This window comes from Camelus dromedarius, chromosome 30, assembly GCF_036321535.1.
Source record: "Camelus dromedarius isolate mCamDro1 chromosome 30, mCamDro1.pat, whole genome shotgun sequence".
Lineage (NCBI taxonomy): Eukaryota > Metazoa > Chordata > Mammalia > Artiodactyla > Camelidae > Camelus > Camelus dromedarius.
Genome location: NC_087465.1, coordinates 10,161,118 through 10,182,039, shown reverse-complemented (window position 1 = coordinate 10,182,039; position 20,922 = coordinate 10,161,118). Strand labels below are relative to the sequence as shown.

The following is a 20,922-nucleotide window of genomic DNA, read 5'->3' as shown; positions in this document are numbered from 1 at the left end:
CCTTGTATTAAAAATCCATTGCATACACACAACATATTGACTGCTCTCAAAATTCAAAAAGAAAAGGGGGGAATTGTTAAAGTACAGAACATCTGTTGTTTATAGACTATGGCCCTGTGTATTACTGGAGAACATAAGAATGTTATCTCCCAAACATTTACCTCACCCACACATGTGCAACTTCTTTGTAACTCCTAAACTTACTTTATTTGTTCAGGTGGTAATCACCCATCTCTTCCTGTACCAGCGTCAAGGGCAGAAACTATTTGTCTTGTTCATTGCCAAATCCCCAGTACCTGACACTAAATAGCTCTTCAGATACTTGCAAATGAATGGGAATAATGGGAATCCAGTGGTTACGACAGGGAAAGATTTCTGGGAAATGACCTGTCAGTTCATCTCACAAGGATATGAATGGTGCCACCTGGAGTTTGGCAGTGCGCGATCTGTACAGCCATCCACGGCAACCCTAGGACCCAAGCTAAATTCCCAAGGAAGAGGAGAATGCAGTATAACCACAGAAAAAAGGAAGAGGCATGTATGATGACTATCAAATGAGGGTAACTGATTTTAGAGCAAGAGCATCAATTAAGATCAGGATCTATTCCACCGATGATGGGGGGAAAGGCTTCTCCCTCCTACGCCAGGCCAGCTTCATGCATGCAGATGACTCTCGATTTCTGCGCCTCTGCTACCCTTTCCACGCCTCTCTCATGTTCGCTGTTTATGGCTGTCACTTGCCCTCACCTTGCTACCCCTCCACGACTTAATCATACATTTCCCATCTGAGTCAGGGCAGCAACCAGAGAGGGAAAAAAAAGGAGGACAGTGGAGTGGGGTGGGGTCACTAGTCCTAGTGTCCTTGTGGAAGCCATTCAATTCAACACATTGAATTGAATGAAAATGAAAATATAACATATCAAAATTTGTAAGTCACAGCTAAAACAATGCTAAGAGGAATGTTTACAGCAGTAAATGCATACATTAGAAAAGAGGGAAACTCTCAAAACAGTAATCTAAGCTCTCACCTCAAGAGCCTAGAAAAACAATAGAAAATAAAGCCAGAGCAAGAAAAAGGAAGTAATAGGAATAAGAGCAAAAGTCAATGAAATTGAAAACAGAAAATCATTAGAGAAAATCAGTGAAATAGGGAGCTGGTTCTTGAAAAGATCAATGAAATTAAATTTCTATCAAGAGAGACAAAGGAAAAAGAAGATACAAATTACCAATGTTAGGAATGAAAGGGGGATATCACTGCAGACTCTGCAGATACCAAAAGGACGGTAAGAGCATAGTATGAACAATTCTACACATATAAGCGTGACAGCTTCGGCAAAATGTACCGGGAAGTTGGAAAACACAAAATACCACAATTCATCTATTATGAAAAAAGTAATTTGAATATCTCTATTACTACACTAAGGACACTGAATTCATAATTCTAAAATTCAAAAAGAAAGAAATCTCCAGACCCAGATGATTTCACTGAAGAATTCAACCAAATGTTTAAAGAAGAACTAACAACAATTCTACAACATCTCTTTCTGAAAATAGGAGAGAACATTTTCAATTCATTTTATAAGGCTACTATTACCCTAATACCAAAATCAGACAAAGACAAAATCAGACCAAAAAAAAAAAAACTAGAAAATAGATTCAGAAATCCTTAATAAAATATTAGCGAATAGAATTTAGCAATCTCTAAAAATAATTCTACAGCATGACCAAGTGGGGTTTATTTCAGGGATGCAGGCCTGGTTTAATATTTGAATTTAACCATATTAACAAGCCAAAGAAGAAAAAAGTCTACATAATGTTAGCAATTCATACAGAAAAAGACTGACAAAATTCAACAGACATGCATGATAAAAACACCCAGAAAAAGAGGAATAGAGGGGAACATCCTCAGTTTTATAAAGAACACCTACAGAAATCCTACAGCAAACATTACACTTAATGGTAAATGACCAATGGCTTCTCCTTAAGATCAAGAACAAGGTTAAGGATGTCCACTCTCAACTCTTAATTAACATAGTGCTGAAGCAGAAGAGGAGGAAATAAAAGACATACAGATCAGAGATGAATAAATAAAATTTTCCTATTCATAGATGACATGATTGTCTACATAGAAAATCCCAAGGAATCTGCAGGAAAATAGAACTAAGTTCAGCAAGTGAGTTCAGCAAGATCACAGGATACAAGATAAACACACAAAAATCAACTGCATTTCTATATACGAGCAATGAACACATGAATGCTGAAGTTAAAAATACAATACCATTTATAATCACTCAAAAAATGAAATACTTTGGAGTAAATTTGACAAAACACGTATAGGACTTATATGCTGAAAACTACAAAATATTGATGAAATAAATCAAACAAAACCTAAATAAATGGAGAGACACCATATTCATGGATTGGAAGACACAATACAGAAAAATGTCTAGGGGAGTATATATGTGTGGATGGGGAGGGCTATGTGTGAACTCTCTGTATATTCTGCTCAATTCTGTTGTGAACCTGAAACTGCTCTAAAAGAAAGTCTATTAAAAAAAAAGAAAGGAAAATGTCAATTCTCCCCAAATTTATATATAGTTTTAACACCATTTCTATAAAAATTCCAGCAAAACTTTTTGTAGGTATAGGTAAAATTATTCCAAAATTTATATGAAAAGGCAAAGGAACTAGACGAGCTAAAACTATTTTGTAAAAGAATCATTCTACCCAAATTTAAGACCTATTATATATCTACAGTAATCAAAAATATGTAGTGCTGGTGGACGGATTGACAAAGATAAATGGAACAGAAGACCCAAAAACAGAGCTACACAAATGTGCCCAAGCGATTTTCACCGAAGGTGCAAAAGCAATTCAATGGAGGAAACACAGACTTTTCAACTAATGGTGCTGGAGCAAGGGGACTTCCATAGGCGAATAAATGAACTTCAACCTAAGTCTCATACCTTCTACAAATATTAACTCAAAATGGATCACAGATTTAAATGTAAAGTGTAAAATTACAAAACTTTTAAGGAAAAATTTTCAGGATCTAAAGCTAGGCAAAGAGTCCTTAGCCCTGACACCAAAGCCATGCTCCATAAAAGGAAAAGTTGATAAACTGGACATTATCAAACTTAATCAAAATGTAAAACGTTGCTGTGTGAAAGACTCTGTGAAGAAAAAGACAAGCTACAAATTTTGTCATATATCTGATAAAGGACTCATATTTGAAATATATAAATTCAAAACTTGACAATAAAAATGCAAGCAGTCCAATTAGAAAATGAGAAAAAGACATGAAGAAACATTTCTCCAAAAAGTATACAGATGGCAAAGAAAAAAAAAACCACACACAAAAAAGATGCCGTTAGAGCAATTCAAATTAAAACCACAATGAGCATTCCCTAACAGAACGGCTAAAATTATATGCATACACACAGGCAGAGAGAGAGAGGGACTGACCCACCAGCCAATGCTGGGAGGATGCGGAAAAACTGGACACACACATTGCTGGTGGGAACACAAGATGATGGAGCTACTCTTGAAAACTAGTTTCTTTTAAAACTAGACATGCTAGTATCATGTAACCCAGTAATTGCACTCCTGGCATTTATCCCAGAGAAATTAAAACTTACGTTTGCTCAAAAATCTGTACACAAACATTTATAGCAGCTTTATATATAATAGGCAAAAACTGGAAACAATCACAATATCCTTCAATGGGCAAATTACAAAAAACTATACTCCGCAAAAAAAAAAAAAAAAAAAAAAAGGAACAAACTATGGAAACGTACAATGTGAATGAACCTCCAGAGAGTTATGCTGGATGGAAAACCAAACCCAAATAGACACATACTGTATGATTTCATTTATTTAATGTTCTTGAAGTGACAGATTACAGTTGACTCTTAAACAACATGGGTTTGAATGATGAGGACCCACTTACACCCAGATTTTTTTTTCAATAAAACTACAGTACTACGTGATCCTCGGTAGGCTGAATCCAGGGATGTGGAACAGCAGATATCAAGGGCTGGCTGTAAAGTTATACGTGGATTTTCTACTGCTTTTGGAGGGTCGGCGCCTCAGCCCCCACATTGTTCAAGGGTCAACTGCATACAAATGGAGAACAGATTAGTGGTTGGTGGGGGTTAAGGAAAGGAAAGTGGGCGTGGCTATAAAAGGGCATCAGGAAGGGTCCTGGTAGTGATGGAAAGGTTCTGTAACTTGACTATCAATTTCAGTATCCTGATTGTGATATTAGACTATAGTTTTTTAAGATACTACCATTAGAGGAAAGTGGGTAAAGGGTACAGGGATTTCTCTGTATTAATTCTTATGATTATGTGTGTATCTACATTTATCTCAAAATTTTAAATGAATTGTAAAAAATAATAACCAGGTCTCCAGATTCCTGGGTTCCATTCGCTTGGGAACCAGGTGCTACTTCCTGCCTAGAGAATCAGATGATTTCATCCCTGCTCTGTCTTCTCTGCTGTATAACCCTCATCAGCTGAGCCTGACTCACTGTACCATGGCCCTGGGAGCTGCCCACACTGCTGCTCCCCACTCCCAGTTTAGCGAATGAGTCCCTGAATGTCTTGGACACACAAAGCTCAGAAAACAGTGACACAGAAGCAAGCTACCTGGTTTAATCGACTGGTGAGAGGCGCTTGATTATCTTGTTATTTTGAGAATTGCTCAAATGAACTCATTATCTCAATACATAACTGATACTTGTATTCATTATCTCAACATATAACTGCTGGCTGGCAGACATTTTTAAGATGCAAAATACACAATAAGATTGTGGGCTTTTATCTTTTAAACTGAAAATCATTTAATTATGTGGAAAAACAGAGGGCCATCACTTTTGATTTCAATACTTGCTACCTCTTTTTTCTAATTTTTATATTACAAATTTTTATACCCTGTAAGCAAAATAAAGGAAACCAATAGAGTTACACTTACATTGCAAAATCTTTCTCTTATTCAATGCTTGTTTATAGCAGGTTAGCAGAGCCATTATTAATGTTATATTCTTAGAACTGTGGAGTTTCTGTCGAGCGGAGCCTAAGGGGGGACAACATGGTAGACTTACTATTGAAATGTGTATTACAGGTGCCCCTTCACCACAAAACCAAAAAGGAGCTTTAAGAAAAACTACCTTTTGGTGATAAACTTTTCTTAAATTTGTCATGGGCCAAGAGGGTTGATACAGATACTAAATTCATCAAAGAAAGAAGCCTAGAATAGATAAACAGGAGAAGGAAACAGAGGTAAATATACAGAACCCGAAAGTTATCTTTCTGTAACAGTGAACAGACATTATTGCCAAAGAGTAAGAGACTTAAATCCAAGGGCAAACAGAGGGCAGAGAATAAAGAAAATAGACAAGTCGAGACTTTTGAAAAGGAACAGTAACTAAGCTTAAAACAAATGGACTTAAAAATTTAATTGCAAAGCAAAGGAAACCACCAAGTTAAGGTAGGATTAAAAACAGTTTAGCATTTCCTCAAAAAGTTAAACATAGAGTTACCATGCAACCCCAAAATTCCACTCCTGTGTATATAACCAAGATAAATGAAAACATATATCCACACAGAAATGTGTACATGAATGTTCATAGCAGCATTTTTCATAATAACCAAAAAGTAAAAGCAACTCAGACGTCCACCAACTGAAGGATAAACAAAAAGTGGCATATCCATAAAATGGAATATTATTCAGCTATAATAAGTACAAGACAAGCTACAACAAAAATGTGTTAAGTGAAATAAGCCAGACCCAAAAAGCCACATATCATTCCATTTATATGAAATGTCCAGAATAGGCAAATCCATAGGAACTGGATGTAGATTCATGGTTTCCAGAGGATGAGGGGAGAGAGGAATTGGGAATGACTATTAACAGGTACAATGTTTCTTTTGGGGGTGATGGGAAAGTTCTAGAATTAGATAGTGATGATTGCACAACATTATAAATACACTAAAAAAACCATGGAACTGTACATTTTTAAATGAATTACATCTCAATTGAAAAAAAAAAAAGAATGAAGTGTTGATATTTGCTACACATTGATGAACCTTAAAAGCACTATGCTAACTGCAAGAAGCCAGTCACAGAAGACCACATATTACACAATTCCACTTATATGCAATGTCCAAAATTTATAGAGACAGAAAGCAGACAAGTGGTTGCCTATGGCTGAGGGAATTGAGGGCACTGGGGAGCTGATACCTAAAGGATATGAAATTTCTTTTTTGGATGATGAAAATATTCTAAAATTATATAGTGGTGATGGTTGCATAACTTTGAATCTATTAAAAACCACTGAATCGTACACTTTAAAAAGAAGAACTATCAAATGTGTGAGTTATATCTCAATAAAGCTCTTATTTTAAAAATTAGTCTTAAATACAAATTTATACAAATGGATAATAGATTAGTAGTTGCCAGGGCTTCAAATTGGAGGTTGTAGGAGGGAAGTGAGTGGGACTATTTAAGGGCGACATGAGGGATCCCTGGAATGTCCTGTATTTTGGCTGTACCAATGTCAGTATCCTGGTGTGATGTTGTGTGATAGTTTTACAAGATATTACCGTTGGGGAAATGGGGTGAGGGATACACAGGAACTCTCTCTATTGTTTCTTACAACTACATGTGAATCTACAATTAATTCAAAATTAAAAGTTTAAGAAAAAAAATTAGTCTTAAGTACAGTTCCCTAGAAAATATTTATATTAATTGGTCTAACAATTTCTTATCACTCCATTTTCAGCACTCTGCATTATGGGGGTCAGCAGAAGTATAAGTCATGGTCCCAGCACTCAAGGAGCCCACGTTGTATTTGAGGGGAAATACTTATGTAGTATATAACATAAAACAGAGTATCTTTGGGGATTAAATTACACTGAAGGAATTCAAGAATCAGAGAAATCCAGGAGACTTGGGAAGAAAAGATTAGGGTAAAATTTGTGGGGAAGTGAGTCTCATTAGGCCTTGGCTGAGATGTGGGAATTTGAGCAGAGAGTTATAGTAGTGTTCTAAAAAAGGGAAAAGACTGATGTTGAGAACATGATGTAGATTAATGAGACCAAAGCCTATAGTCTGTGTGAGTAGACGAACGCAACATGAGACTGGCTGAAAAATTATCGTTAGCCTTGTAAGCCAAACAGTGTTCGGTCCAATAAACAAAAATGAGAAAATACCGACATGGAGGGAAAAGCATGTGTCATTGTCTGCATTAAAGATGAACAGCAATGATACACAGAAGAAAGAAAGCAGGAGCCCAGAGTGAGGGCAACAAACTCAAAGAGTTTAGATTAAGAATCTACACATGGACAGGAAGAGTAGATGCAGGAATGGAAAGTAAAGAAAGGGTGTATATAGTTCAAATGAAAAGAAAAATCACTCATTCATTCAACCAAAGGCTGATTGAACCAAAGGCTCACTTCTTTTTATGTGAAGGCAGCTTGATGGGTTCTATCATGGTACAAATAGTATACTGTAATGTATACAACATTAACCTTTTCCTCAATTCATTTACTACAATTCTACTGGGGAAATGAGAAACACAAAGGCAGCACCAATAAAGGAAGTCTCTAGGAACTGATGATTGGCTTGATATGGGGATGAAAGTGCAGGATGGGTCAAAGATGGCAAGATGCCCAAGAGAGTGATGGTGTCATTGAACTTGGTGGGAGCACCAATCGAAATGCTGGCAGTATCATTAGTCTGAAGGGAAGAACCCAACACCACACTATGTGAAGCAAGTTAAATGATTGATTTATCCAACAAGAATGACTAAGTGCCTACCACACACTAGGCCAGGCACCGTGGGTACTGGCAAGGGAGACAAAGGACTATCAAAAATTCTGCTCTCTTGCAACTTGATTCTCACGGAGCAAAAGAAGGAAATACTCTGATGAGAGGTTACAGAGATTCAGGAAGTAGCCAAATGAATGAATACCTGATTCACAGGCTTAACTTGGGCAGCAGACATCCAAGGATAAATTCCAGTGATTTTGCCAACTGTAACAGAGTTGTTTTTAAGTATTTTTCTTGTCTGTAATATTTAACCAGATAAGAAGAAATGGGAAAAGGATGGAAGACTGTAACAGTTCACCCCTGGAGTTCTGATACAAGTTCGGGGGAGTCCTATTCATAGATGGGGTAGTCAAGCAATTTTCAACAGTAGCCCATTTTTACATCTTTTTATTTTTCATCTTTTTATTCTTTAATTGTAGAGAGGCCACTTAATTCTTTGTTGCCGGTGCAGATGGAATAGCATTTGCTTCATTTCTCAGAATTATCTCAAACTGAATTGAGGTCATTTGGGCTTTGTTCACTTTTGAGAGTTTAAAATTGTCAGTCTCCAGGGTTGAGCATCTCAAGCCATGGCTGGTGCTAGCTGGCCCGGAGTTATGTATAGCATTTAATTTTTGCCTCAGATAATTCTAAACTGCTGGGACAAATTTGACCAGTCTTTATTCATAGAATATTTAGTGAGTAACTCTGGGAAATATTCATTTGATTTCCCAAGTGAGGAAGATATTTTCAAGCCTAAAAGCAAAGGAGGAAGGTATAAAGGAAATGATTGACAGCCCTGGTTTCGTTAAATATTTCAAAGGAGTATTTCATGATAGGGAAAACTGTTGCTATATCAAAAATAAAATAACCATGCTGCTATATCAAAAACTAAAAGTAAAATAAAAACCAGCATGGACATTATAATTTGTAAAATCTGCATCTGAGATACATATATATGAGAAATATGCTAAATGTTAAAATAATTATGGGTGATTTTTATTCTTATTTTTTTTAATTTCCCAAGTTTTCTATATTGAACAAAACTAAAAATGATAATATTTTTTAAACAAATTGAACCCAGCCAAAACTGAATAATTTCATTCTCAAACCAAAGTCATCTAGGCTTGAGTCATATATTCCTACAGGTACTTTTAAATCAGTGGGTGAATTCTGTTTAACTCAGTGGCAGACTAAAGATAAAGCAAAGGTTTGGGGGAAAATGATCTATGGGAAAATTGGGACAAAAATGGTCTGAAATGGAAAGTTCTTCCAGACTTTGAAGCAGTGAATATACAGGCGGGTCTAATTTGGTCCTGTTACAGAAAGGTAGCAGCAGAAAAAAGGAGGAGGAGAAGGAAAAGAAAAAGCAAAGGAAAACTTTCTTAGTTTCCCAGGTGTTCCTTTGCTGCTACATAAAGTGAAAGCTCACCCTTCTGGACCCAACCTGGTTACACTGGAAAACCACATTCATTGCACATTCCCACACACCTAAACTTGGCACTAAGGTTGGCTAGTCCTGGTGCCGAAACCTGGCGTGTGATTCAGATGTAATATGTAGATGGTTCACATCGCCAAACATAGGAATAGGAGATTTTCAGGGAAGAGTTATTTTCTAAGAACCAGCTGGTGATTCTAAGCAGGGTCAGCAGTAACATTTGCAGACTGCGGTGGGCTATGTGTACGGGGCGGAGTGCTAAGGAAGACTTGGAGTCGTGACTGTCGGAGAAGCCCTTCAATTGGGAAATCTTTCCAGAACGGGAAGGTTCTTTCTCTCAGAATCCAAGAGTTTTCCGAAAACTACTCATTTTAGATTATCACCTTTCAGTCTCATGATTATGTCTTGCCAGGAGTTAAAGGTAAAAACATAATGTAACCCCTCAAATGTAGGTATGAAATTCAAAGTTTTCATTAAGAAATATACCACTAAAAATAAGAGAAGCCTTTTAAAGAAGAGAACTTAAATTGCATGTATAAAATGTGCCAAAAGCCAGGGAATAAAGAATTGAGAGGGTTATGAAGCCCAAATCAAATATCTAATGAGTTCAGTTGAGTAAATGAATAAGTCTTTGTTCTTAATAGCATAATTTAAGAAAAACAGTTCATCATATAAGAATGATCTGCATTTTAAAAATTGTCTGACTTTGTTCACTACCATCTCAAGTAACTGATATTTTGATTTGTTTTATGCCAACCTTTTATTACCTTTAACTTCCCCTCCCCCAATCTTCTCTTTAATCCTCTGCATCTTCCAGCCTGGCTCCTTCTCCCCTTTCATTCAATTTATGCCTTATACATAGCAGGATCTGTATTAATGTTTGTTCACCTTAATTGAATTGAAAGCCATTGCACCCAAGGTACTCCACTATTCAATACTTGAGGATGTTCAGGTCACTGTTTATAGAGGCAGTCTTCACATTTTCTGCACAGAAGTGCAGGGCTGTAGATGCGACCAGGCACACTGAAGCCATAAAAATCTATCTTGATAATCAATGGGGAAAATTGTATTTGTTCTATGACCCTCACGTATTTTTGTCAAAAGATTAAAAACTCTTACTCTGTTTTAAATATGTAGGGAAACGGCCAAAAATAATCAAACTAATATTTATTCATTACACTAAATTAAGACATTAGAAATATCGATCATTAAAATGTCTAATTTCTTTGTAAAATAACTGTACCATGGGTAGTTTGGATACAACTTACAACGAAGTGAGCATCTTCCTTATGCTTTGGCAAACTGTCATACTCCTTTCTTAGTTTGCATTAGCTTCCACTATTTTTTCCCCTGCACTTTCAATGTCAAAAAATATCTACAAGAGTTCCTTTAACATAAAATGTTGACAGCGTGCTTTCTTCTGGAACATCTTCCGCCTTTCTATTACAACCATTTTCCTCATTTTTGTCAGTAAGTTTGTCTTCGTTAAGTTCCTCTGGCTGCACACATAGAGCTGAACGGTGGCAGTATCCACATGCCTGCAGTCAGCTATTTCTTCTGTAATTTCATTTACATCTGATTCACATTGCATCTCTGCACTTTCTGGTTCAGTTCCCTCTGACCATCATCCATTTTTGTAAAATGCTACATGGGTTTCTCACTGGAAGACAAGGGGCGCTACAGCTACACATTTTGCTTTCTGCACGTGAACTGAGTAACACATGCTCAGTGACCAATGCCTCACCCAGACTTTAAAAGAAGTGGCACAATGGGTCACAGATCTTGATGCGTGGCTGTTACTTGCGTAGGGATTTGTAGACTGAAGACCTAGGGGTAGTAACTGAAACATGAGCTGTACTTGTTGGAGGACTGGTGTAATTTAACTAAGCCATGGTAACTGAAATTCGCATATATCGGAGCCATGCAAAGTGCAGACACCAACACTTTCTTTTTTGTAGGTAAAAGATTCTTACGTAGTAGATTTTAATAATGCCACAGAGTTGGTCCTGGCCTCTACTCTGTTGGTCCTGGGTGAATAAAACCAACCATTGTTATTAGGCTAGCTCTGTATAAGAGTTCTAGAAATGTGAAGTAAGAAAAAAGTAGAGTGGACATGCATCTAGTATTACATAGTCTTCCTGGTTATACAAAACATTTAATAGATTTATGTGTATCTCTTATTAGAAAATATAGATTAATAGATAATATTTTCAATTGTCGCTTGCCCTGTTAGGTTAATCAATCTCTGAAGGTTTTAAGTGTAAATTAAGTACAAAAATAACTAGATTAGCATATTCTTTTCTCCATCCTTCATTCACAGAACCTTTGCTCAGGCTGCTTAAAAACCATTATTTAGTTACCATAGTGTATTTAATGAGCTTCCCACATTGCAACATCGAATATCTTTATAAATTAAGCTCCCTTTTTAAAAATTTCCCTAGAAACTCTTTCCTGCTCTGATTAATTCTCCTAGTATCAAATTGTAAATACCTCCTTTGTGTCAAGGTGCACCTACTTTGGTGCTACAACTTTTTTCCACCCTAAATAATTTTACTCCCCTCCAGTCTAGGTGAGAACATTCTTCAGCTTGACTGGTGACTATTCTGTTCCTTTGGCCTCAGCTGTTAACAGCTAATTCTCCCAGTGTGCCCTTCATTGTTTGTGTGGTTATTATTTTGAGTGACTTCTATAGTGACTCTAGAAGAAAACCAAAAATAATGGAAAATTTAAAAGCTACCTTTTTAAAAGCCAGCAACACCAATCCTCAAAAAACAAAAACAAAAACAAAAACAAAAACAAAAACAAAAACAAAAACACCCACATTCCAGGTTGCCTTGGGCTCTAAGAAAACAACATCCAACCACCCATAAATCCAAAACCAGTGAAAAGGAAGGAAATTCTCAGGCCTAACTTTGTCCTACTAGACAAAGACTTAAATAAATGCAAAAAGTTCTTCAAATTTAACCAATTTGGTAAATTATAGTGTATGACATGGCATCTACTTATGGGCAAGCCAAAGTAGTCTTGGTAAGTGATAAGTACCAAATAGATTCATTCTTTGTCTTTCTTAAATCAACCTCAGAAATTCCCTGACCTAATCCCAAATATACAATTCTCCTACCAGAAGGTAATCCTCAAAAATATCTCTGATATTTCCATTTAAAAATCAAAATCCCCTTCAGCGAAGTATTTTTAAGTAAGTTGAGCCAGTTAGGTGAGTGCAGTACCTAAAGACTGCCACACTGAGGCGTGTGGTGCATTGTTTTGTGACTGGCTTTCAGATCATGACTAAGGCCTTCAAGCCTCATAAGGAAGAATTGTCAACAATAGTCAAGAAATTAAACATGTAAAGTCCAGATGGAACTTGGTTAGTAGCCATCTCCTTTTCTGTGTGTAGAGGTGGTGGGAATTGATTGCTAAAGAGTCCTACACATTAGAAGGAGAGCACCCCCCCACGTTCTTTATGGTTATCATATGCTAGAATAATAGGAAATAGAAAGTCACCTGGTCGTCTTTTTTTCTGAAAACACCACCTAAATCATACAAGAGAAATGATCTATGTCCTATTACTTAAAGCATTCAAGCAAGGAGGGCTCTGAATCATCCTATTCAGCACTGAACAGTCATCACATTGTGATCATTCTCACTTTGACCAGATGGAGAATGGCGGTGATTCTTAGAGTTCTAAAAATCACGAATGTAGCATATGCATATGCAATACAATGACACCCTGTTTATTTGTCAGAGGAAAAGGATGTTCTGGCAAGTCTCAGAAATTAAATCTGCTCCAGAATAGAATACTAGAGAATAGCTTTTAGTTAATATATTATTTGGAAATGAAGAACTTTAAAATGAGGCCATGTTAATGGCTTCAAAATATATAAAACGGTATTTGATAGAGTTATAAGAAAAAGTGATAAACCTAAAATAATAATGAGTTTTCTAGTACAACTCAGTGATTAAGACAGCAGACAGACAAAATTTTTAGTAAAAATACAGATGATAAAAACAATGTAATTAATAAGCTTAATCTAACAAACACATAGAATCCATACCCAATAATTTGAGAATGCATATTTGCAAAAATTGACTATATGCTAGGCCACAAAGCAAGGTTCAAGAAACACTAAAAAATCTGTATCACATAGACCACATTCTCTAGCTATAATGCTGTTATTAGAATCTATAAAAATGTGACTTAAAACTCACATTTTAAAATACAATATTTATAAATAACCCATGGTTTATACAAATCAAGGAAATTTTTCAATATTTATAACTAAATGGAAATAAAGCTATTGTATATCAAAACATATAAAATATAGCTAATATATTACTGAAGGGGAAATTACAGTTTAAATAAATATATTAGAAAAGAATAAGGTCTCAAAATTAATGGGCTAAGCTTTCAACACAACAAATTAGAAAAAGGGTCAACAAAAGAAACAACAGAGTAGAAACCAATGAAACAAAAACTAAGATATAGCTTCCCTATTATATCTTTTGTTTATTATTTAATTAATTTCTGCTGTAGGCCTAGATGGTTTACTCTCCCAATAACAGAGTAATATAACCTTGATACCAAAACAAGGACAAAATAAGAAATTATAGGCCTACCTCACTCAGGAATATAGATGTAAATATTAGCAACCTGAATCCAGTCAATGTAATAAGAATACATATCATAACCAAATGGGCTTATCCCAGGAATATAAGAATGATTTCACAATAGAATATTGCTTATTGAAATTGATCATAACAACTATGATTATATTAATACATGAAGATTATTTTGCTAAAATCCAGTAGTAATGACAAAAAAAATAAACAACCACCTAATATAGAACAGAACATCTTTAATATTCTCAACCATGGTTTCAAAATTAATGTGAAGGGAGAAGGGTCAAAAATAGCCAAGACAATTTTGAAGTGAAACAGCATGGGGAGACACATCCTATCAGACTCAATATATTCTATGTAAACCACGGTATGGTTTTGGTGAATGGATAGAAACCAAAGTGCACTAGAGCATTTCCACCCACAAAGGAAATCGTGATGCTCGACAGAGGTGGCACACTAACTCACTGGGGAGAAGACGACACATCCAAATGAGTACAGTGATGCAACTGGTCTTCCCTAATGGAAAATTAATTAATTCATAAATCTCAACTGCACATCATGTAAAAAAAATCATTTCTGGGAGGATTAAGACCTACACTTAAAAAGAAACTTTAAAACAGTTTTTTGAAGAAAATACAAGATAATAGCTTTATGATCATAAGGCAGAGATGGGTTCTTAAATAAAACCTATACATTTAATGGTGATAAAATTAAAAACATGTACAAGGACATGATGAAAATAGGAAACAATAAGCTGCAAGAAAGGAAGATGCTCATGATGCATATAACCTAAGGATTAAAATTCAAAATATAAGAATAAGAAGAGAGTTTAATGGAAAAAATGGGTAAAAATATGAGTGAACAATTTATAGAATGGCCTATTATATAAAAGCTGTTCAGCATAATTTGTAATCAGGGAAATGTGAAGTAAAAGAACAAAACACAATCTCATACCCATTAATTTTATTTTTAATTGAAAACTTAACAAAACCAAGAGTTGGTAAGGTTGTAGAGCAATGGGAACTCTCATTCAATACTGAAGAGGAAAACATTTACTGAGTTAGACAGAAATTGGCAACATTTAATAAAGTGGAAGGCAGGTAAATCCACAACCCAGCAAATTATTCCTAGATATAGATCATAAAGAAACTCTCACACATGTTTAGAATTGTGCAAAAATGTTCATTGCAATCTTATAACAATGAAATATCAAAAATAACTTTACTGTCCATCAGCAAAACAAAGGATAGATTTATTGTGCATTTACCTATGATGAAATACCATCTCACAGTTAAAATGAAGAAATGATCAACTAAAGTGTCAAAAAATAACATTGGGGAGAAAATCAGACTGAAGACTGACACATAATGATCTCATTAGCATGAAATTTCAAAGCATGCACATGTTATAAATTGTTCATGAGTCCATCTGTATGGAGCAAAACATAGATCATGCATGGGAATGATAATGTCAAATTTAGGATAAATGATTGGCAGGTCATTATATTCTTAGAGAATCAGTGATTAGAGAGTAATAAAAAGGGAGCTTCAGTTTTATTTATAATGTCTTGATTGTCTTTTTTTAAAAGATTTGATAAAATATGGCAAGAAATAGCTGGTGGGCACATGCATGTAATATTTTTCTCTGTATTTTTTTCTATCTTAAAATATATTGTGATTTTTAAAAAGGAACTTAGCAATATTTTCTCCAAAACAAAAATATGGCGGTCAATTGCATTGGAGGAGGAGAAGGCAGGATAAGATGAGAACCTGTCCATGCAAGTCTCCAGCACAGCCTGGCACTTAGGTGCTAACAGGGTCTGTCTTTGGAAAAGGCGAGACTGCCCCAGTTTGGACTAAGACAAATGAGCCATGGTCCCCAATGCTAAGAAAGAAGGCAGAGAAATTACCATGACTTTTTCCTACCCCTTCTTTCCTGACTTGTTGCTCCAACTCCCTTTCCTTACATCTCTTCTCTCTTCCTCCCTAGAGTGACATAAAAAGCCACAATTGCCTAATTTTAAGGGGGGAATGTTAGCTCATCTTACAGCTGTCTCTGCCATCCCCAACAGGAGACTTCCTCCAAGAACTGGGGGATCTCCATTTATTAGCAGAAAACAAAATTCCAGAATATGTACAATTGATCACATACCAGGGATTTTCCTCTAGTTTGAGGCACTGGACAGTTAATAGAAATTCAAGCATATATGAAAATTCTACTGAAGCTATTTGGCCAACAAATTATTGAATCTTAAATAAAGGAGAACAAAAAGAATTGTATTAACATTTATCAACTTGTGTTGATATTCATGGATATTTAAATTATATTTAATAAAATTGTACTTAACTCGTGTTCTTGAATATATCCCTATATTTTTATTATTTCTAATATAGTGATAGTTTCTAACAATAAATTATATTATTAGATTGCTGCCTATGAACAGAATTCTCATCATGTAAATACAGAATGCTGCTTATGATGGGTTCAGAAATCCTACTTAACTGGATATAAAACAAAATTGAAATTTTAAGTATTAAGTTTGCAAGGCAGGATATATGTAAGAATTATTTTATTTTGCCTTGTGTTTTTAATATGATAAAAATTCAAACAATCCAAATGGGAATACAATGAAAGGTAATTCTCCTTCCCATTCCTTGTCCCCCAGTTCTCCTCCCCAAAGGCAGCCATTGTTGGAAATTTTCTATGTGTTTCTCTGAGATACTTTACAAATAGACAAACATGCATCAAAATGAACTTTTTTTTTTAAAAAAGTCCACTTCATATGAATGATATTTCAAAACGTTTGTATTCTTGACTTAGCACATCCAATGCTTTTCTATTTGAGGCCAAGTCTATGGTGCAGAATCTTCAGACTTGGGGTCAGACCCAATCCCAAGAGCAAGATTTCAAAGGAGCCACAATAAAGGTGACCCAATAGGTAATAGTCACTGAACTTTCTGTAGCAAAGTCAGGAGAGAAGGGTGTCCATGCAGTAAGTTCCAAGACTTGAGTCATACCAATTAGACATAAACAATTAAGTAACATATATAACTAGCCTGTATTACAATATATCATGTAAAGATATCAAAATATTTAGGTAATTATTTTGTCCACAATTGTTGGGATCTTAAAAAGAACCGATTATTCAAAAGCCTATCTAAATTGTTGATTTCTTAATCAGCCTAAAATTTAGCCAGATCTGAAAAACTGCAAGAGGCTGCCCAAATAATCTGTTTTGCCACCATTGCTAAAACATTATCAGTAATGAAGAGACAAAAGTCTCAATAAAGAACATGTGATGTCAAAGAGTATAGTTCATATTAACTTTTTACTCTTTAACCCAACATATTTGGTACTTCCCATGGATAGAAAGGATTTTTCATTTTTTTTTTTCTAAATGTGTATTTGGGGTCAATGTGTAAGAAAAACAAAAAATGTCACCTTTGTCTTTTAGGCTCTTCTAACATATAAGAGTGACCCAACCATGAGAAAAATGTTGACTCATCTGTATTTCTATATCATGCCTGTGTTTAACGTTGATGGATATCATTTTAGCTGGACCAATGTAAGTCATTTAGCCTATCCAATTGAAACGAGAGACTGAATAAATCATGGAAAACAGTCCCAAAACAGGAAGGAAGCTTGGTGGGCCACCAGCCTAGTGCTTCCAGAGCCACAAAAGAGACTTCCATTCTCCCCCCTAGCATAGCAGCAACCTTTTAATTTTGTTTATATATGTTTGGCTTTGCATAAGATTTCATGTAAATAAAGATTTCTCCTTCCAAATAAATTATGAAAAGTCACTGGTCTAGTCCAGTTCATTCAATTTTGCCTTTGAAGAAGCGAGGCCAAAAGAAGAAAAGAGAGAACAAGTTTGTGGCAGAAACTGGAGCATGAACGTGGTGTCTCCACTGCTAATCCCGTTCTCTTCCCACTCCCTGGACTGGTCTAGTCCCCGAGGAAGCCTCCCTCCCCTCAGTGCTGTGACTCATTCACTGATTGAGCTACTGAAACACATGTGAATAACCTTCCTGAGTATTTCTTCTGCACCTATTTTCTTAATTACATCTAGGATAGATTCTGGAGAAAAACAAGGTCAAGGAACTCGAGGTTTCGCTGCCGTGGGGTGGATGCCAATCGTAACTGGAGGGTGAAATGGTGCGGTAAGTTGGGGACTATTTGGGATTCCAGTACAAAGTTTCCCACAGCTTTCACTCTCAAAGATGGTGAGCCTGTTAGGACTCCACTGTAAGACCGATGTTTTTCTGTCTGCAAAAACCTAGTACGTTGTACAGTGTAGCTGTAATTTGCAAAAGAAAATGAAAACGTTTTTATAAAAAATACTTAAGTATCAAAGATTTCAATCAGTCAACCTAACCCTAAAAATTGAAAATCTAAGCACAGATGTAAAAGGCAGAAAACTGAGGAATATTCATCATTCAGAAACTAAAACAGGAACTATAGTTTGTGGTATGAATCCAGTGAAATGTATTCATCCTTTCACTGAGAGCAACCTGATTCTGCCTTCATCTGTCTGCGATGAGCAAAGATGCCAAATCCTTGTCTAGAATCTACCAACCAGACAGTCGTGCACTGATTGGCCCCTCACACAGTGAAAATATTTCCACTACATTTTCATGATACCTTTCAGGGAAGGAGAGGATGTCATTTTAAGGACAGAAACTCTTGTTGCAAAATAAAGAAGCAGGTAGGTAGCAAAAGAGAAGGAGAGAAACAGAAAATTAGCCATGGCTAGTATAAAGGAGGCAAAACTTTACCCATCTTGGGTATTTAACTGGGCTCTCAAAAAGACAGATTAACAAGAGAAAAACAGCTTATTAATGTCTGCAGCGCATGTCACATGAGAGAAACCTTATGAAAAGTAACTCAAAGTGGCAACTTAGAACTCCAGCTATACAGCGTCTGCAGCAAAGAGCAATAAATCTGTAGAGAAAATGATAGAACAAAGGGAAGCAGTTTTAGGCTTCCAAGGGCGGCACCCGGTGGGAAGGTAAATAAATGGGAGGAAACTAACGAAGAAGGTTTGTTTGCAGATTCTTCTGGTGCTGTCTCTGGGCTAAGAGTCTGTCTCCAGCAAGAGGATTTATGTCCTGTCTTTAGGCAGGAAAGGGGACAGCAGAGAGAGAGCTTTTCCTGCACTTGCTGCTGCTTAACTGCCTTCAGCTCAAAATAATTTTTATGTCAAAGAGGCATATTTGGAGGTGACGTATTCTGGTTTTCTTTGCTAGTATCATACTTGGCAATGGCAGAGAGGGGAGAAGTGTTACCTAAATGCAGTTGTTAGGAGCTGCCCTTTCTCAGAGTCCTTCCTTAGTTCCCTCAAAATACAGGCCACTGTGTAATAGAAAGTCTTCTGTTGGTCTCTTAGAAGTGAGGCCCGTCACAAAACCCCTCCTTCTGTGATGCTCTGGTTCTGTATCTCGGCCACTCCCCCCATCCCACCAGCGTCAGACAGAACAACTGGGCACAGGCTGAGACTCCTTCCACATAGTCCTCCGGGCACCCTCCTTAATCAGTTAGAACTGACAAATCAGAATATGGTAGAGCAGAAAGAATGGGATTCTAGAAGATGGCAGTTATGGTTGGAGTTACCAGCATTAGCTCAGTGATTTGGATGATTTTCTTCAATTTACCAAACTACAGTAATAGTACCCACCTCATAGAGTTCATACAGGAATTAAAGGATTTTACATATGTTGAATGCCTGATTCAGTCCCAGCTCCAAACAGGGGTCCAAATCTCAATGACCCAACCCTTCTTGCTCACCCTCTGGAACAGTCAATTCATCCCTGAGCCTCAGGTCAATCGTTCCTAAAACTGCCTCTTCCCTTTAGCAGAGTGTTGTAATGACGAGCCGTGAGGCCAGCTTTAAAGTGTTTGTACTTATGGGAAAAGACAAAGCATTGTGTAAATCCTATAAAGTGGTAGGATTTGTGGCTGTTTAGATATTTTTTTCCTTCAGCCTGGACTGAGACAGCAAACTTGTTCACCTTAACTCCCTGAGACCAGTAATTTTTTTAAAACTTCTTTTTTCCATCTCTAGGATAGACCCGCTTTGCATGCTCACAACTATGTGTCCCCTTCCACTAGCTGGCAGGCACCCATGTCCACACTTGTGTCATAGGCATGACGCCCTCGATCACCTGAGAGACTCCACTGAAAGGGTAACTGAGCTGAGTCACATGCTCAGGTCAGCCAGCTCGGCCTGCGTCAGGTTAGACTCCTGTCAGTAACCAGTTACAAGTAGGTGTCTAGCTTCCCTCTGCTCCTCTTCCTTTCCCCTGCTTCCCTCATGCATATGCTTTCTTTGATTTCTTAGTTCCAAAGTGAAGTCCCAACCAGAATTCCTTTGAGTCTCCCCATTTTTGAATCATTTCTGATTCCTCCTGTGAGTCAACGCTCAATATGTACAAGGGACTTCGTCGTTGTCAGTTGCAAAATGACCTCAATGGACCGTTGTAAATGAGGTAGAAATGCAGACGACCCCACTGGGCCCATCTCCCACGCAAGGTCTTCTGAGTGGACTTGGCTGGTCTGACAGGCAGACAGATGTGGCTTCCTCCCAGCTTCAGACCCATCTCCCCACAGCTGTATGCCTGGCCAAGGGGACAGTGACTCTCACGGAGGGAAGGAACCACTCTTAGGTCAAGGGCATTAAAGGAAATGAAATCCCTAAGTTAATGTCCAACTAAAACCCATAGTATATATAATTGATACAGAACAGCCCAGGACCACTGAAAACACCATTGAGTCAACACTGAACTGACAAAAACAAATGTTTCTTTCTCTTATTGAGTTATAGTCATTTTACAATGTTGTGTCAAATTCCAGTGTAGAGCACAATTTTTCAGTTATACATGAACATACATATACTCATTGTCACATTTTTTTTTTGCTGTGAGCTACCACAAATGTTTCTTTCTCTAAAATGATCAAGTCTCCAATTTAAAGAGTTGAACATGAAACTGCTCTTTAACATGAAAACTCTAGCCTCGCATACGACAGTGTGAATCTTGAGCACACTCAACGTG

The 20,922-nt window shown here is 36.7% G+C and overlaps 1 protein-coding gene and 1 long non-coding RNA gene across 3 annotated transcripts in view; one reads left to right on the top strand and one right to left on the bottom strand.

Annotated features, from left to right (window-relative positions):
- The window catches only part of LOC135319677 (uncharacterized), a 136,133-nt gene that overhangs the window by 69,734 nt on the left and 45,477 nt on the right, over positions 1–20,922 (bottom strand). The gene's annotated exons all lie outside the window — the stretch shown is intronic.
- CPA6 (carboxypeptidase A6) overlaps positions 1–20,922 on the top strand; it is a 181,278-nt gene that overhangs the window by 130,676 nt on the left and 29,680 nt on the right. The window contains exons 7-8 of the mRNA XM_010989413.3: positions 17,325–17,435; positions 17,943–18,033. Coding sequence (XP_010987715.1) covers positions 17,325–17,435; positions 17,943–18,033 — 202 coding nt within the window. The remainder of the gene's footprint in view (positions 1–17,324; positions 17,436–17,942; positions 18,034–20,922) is intronic.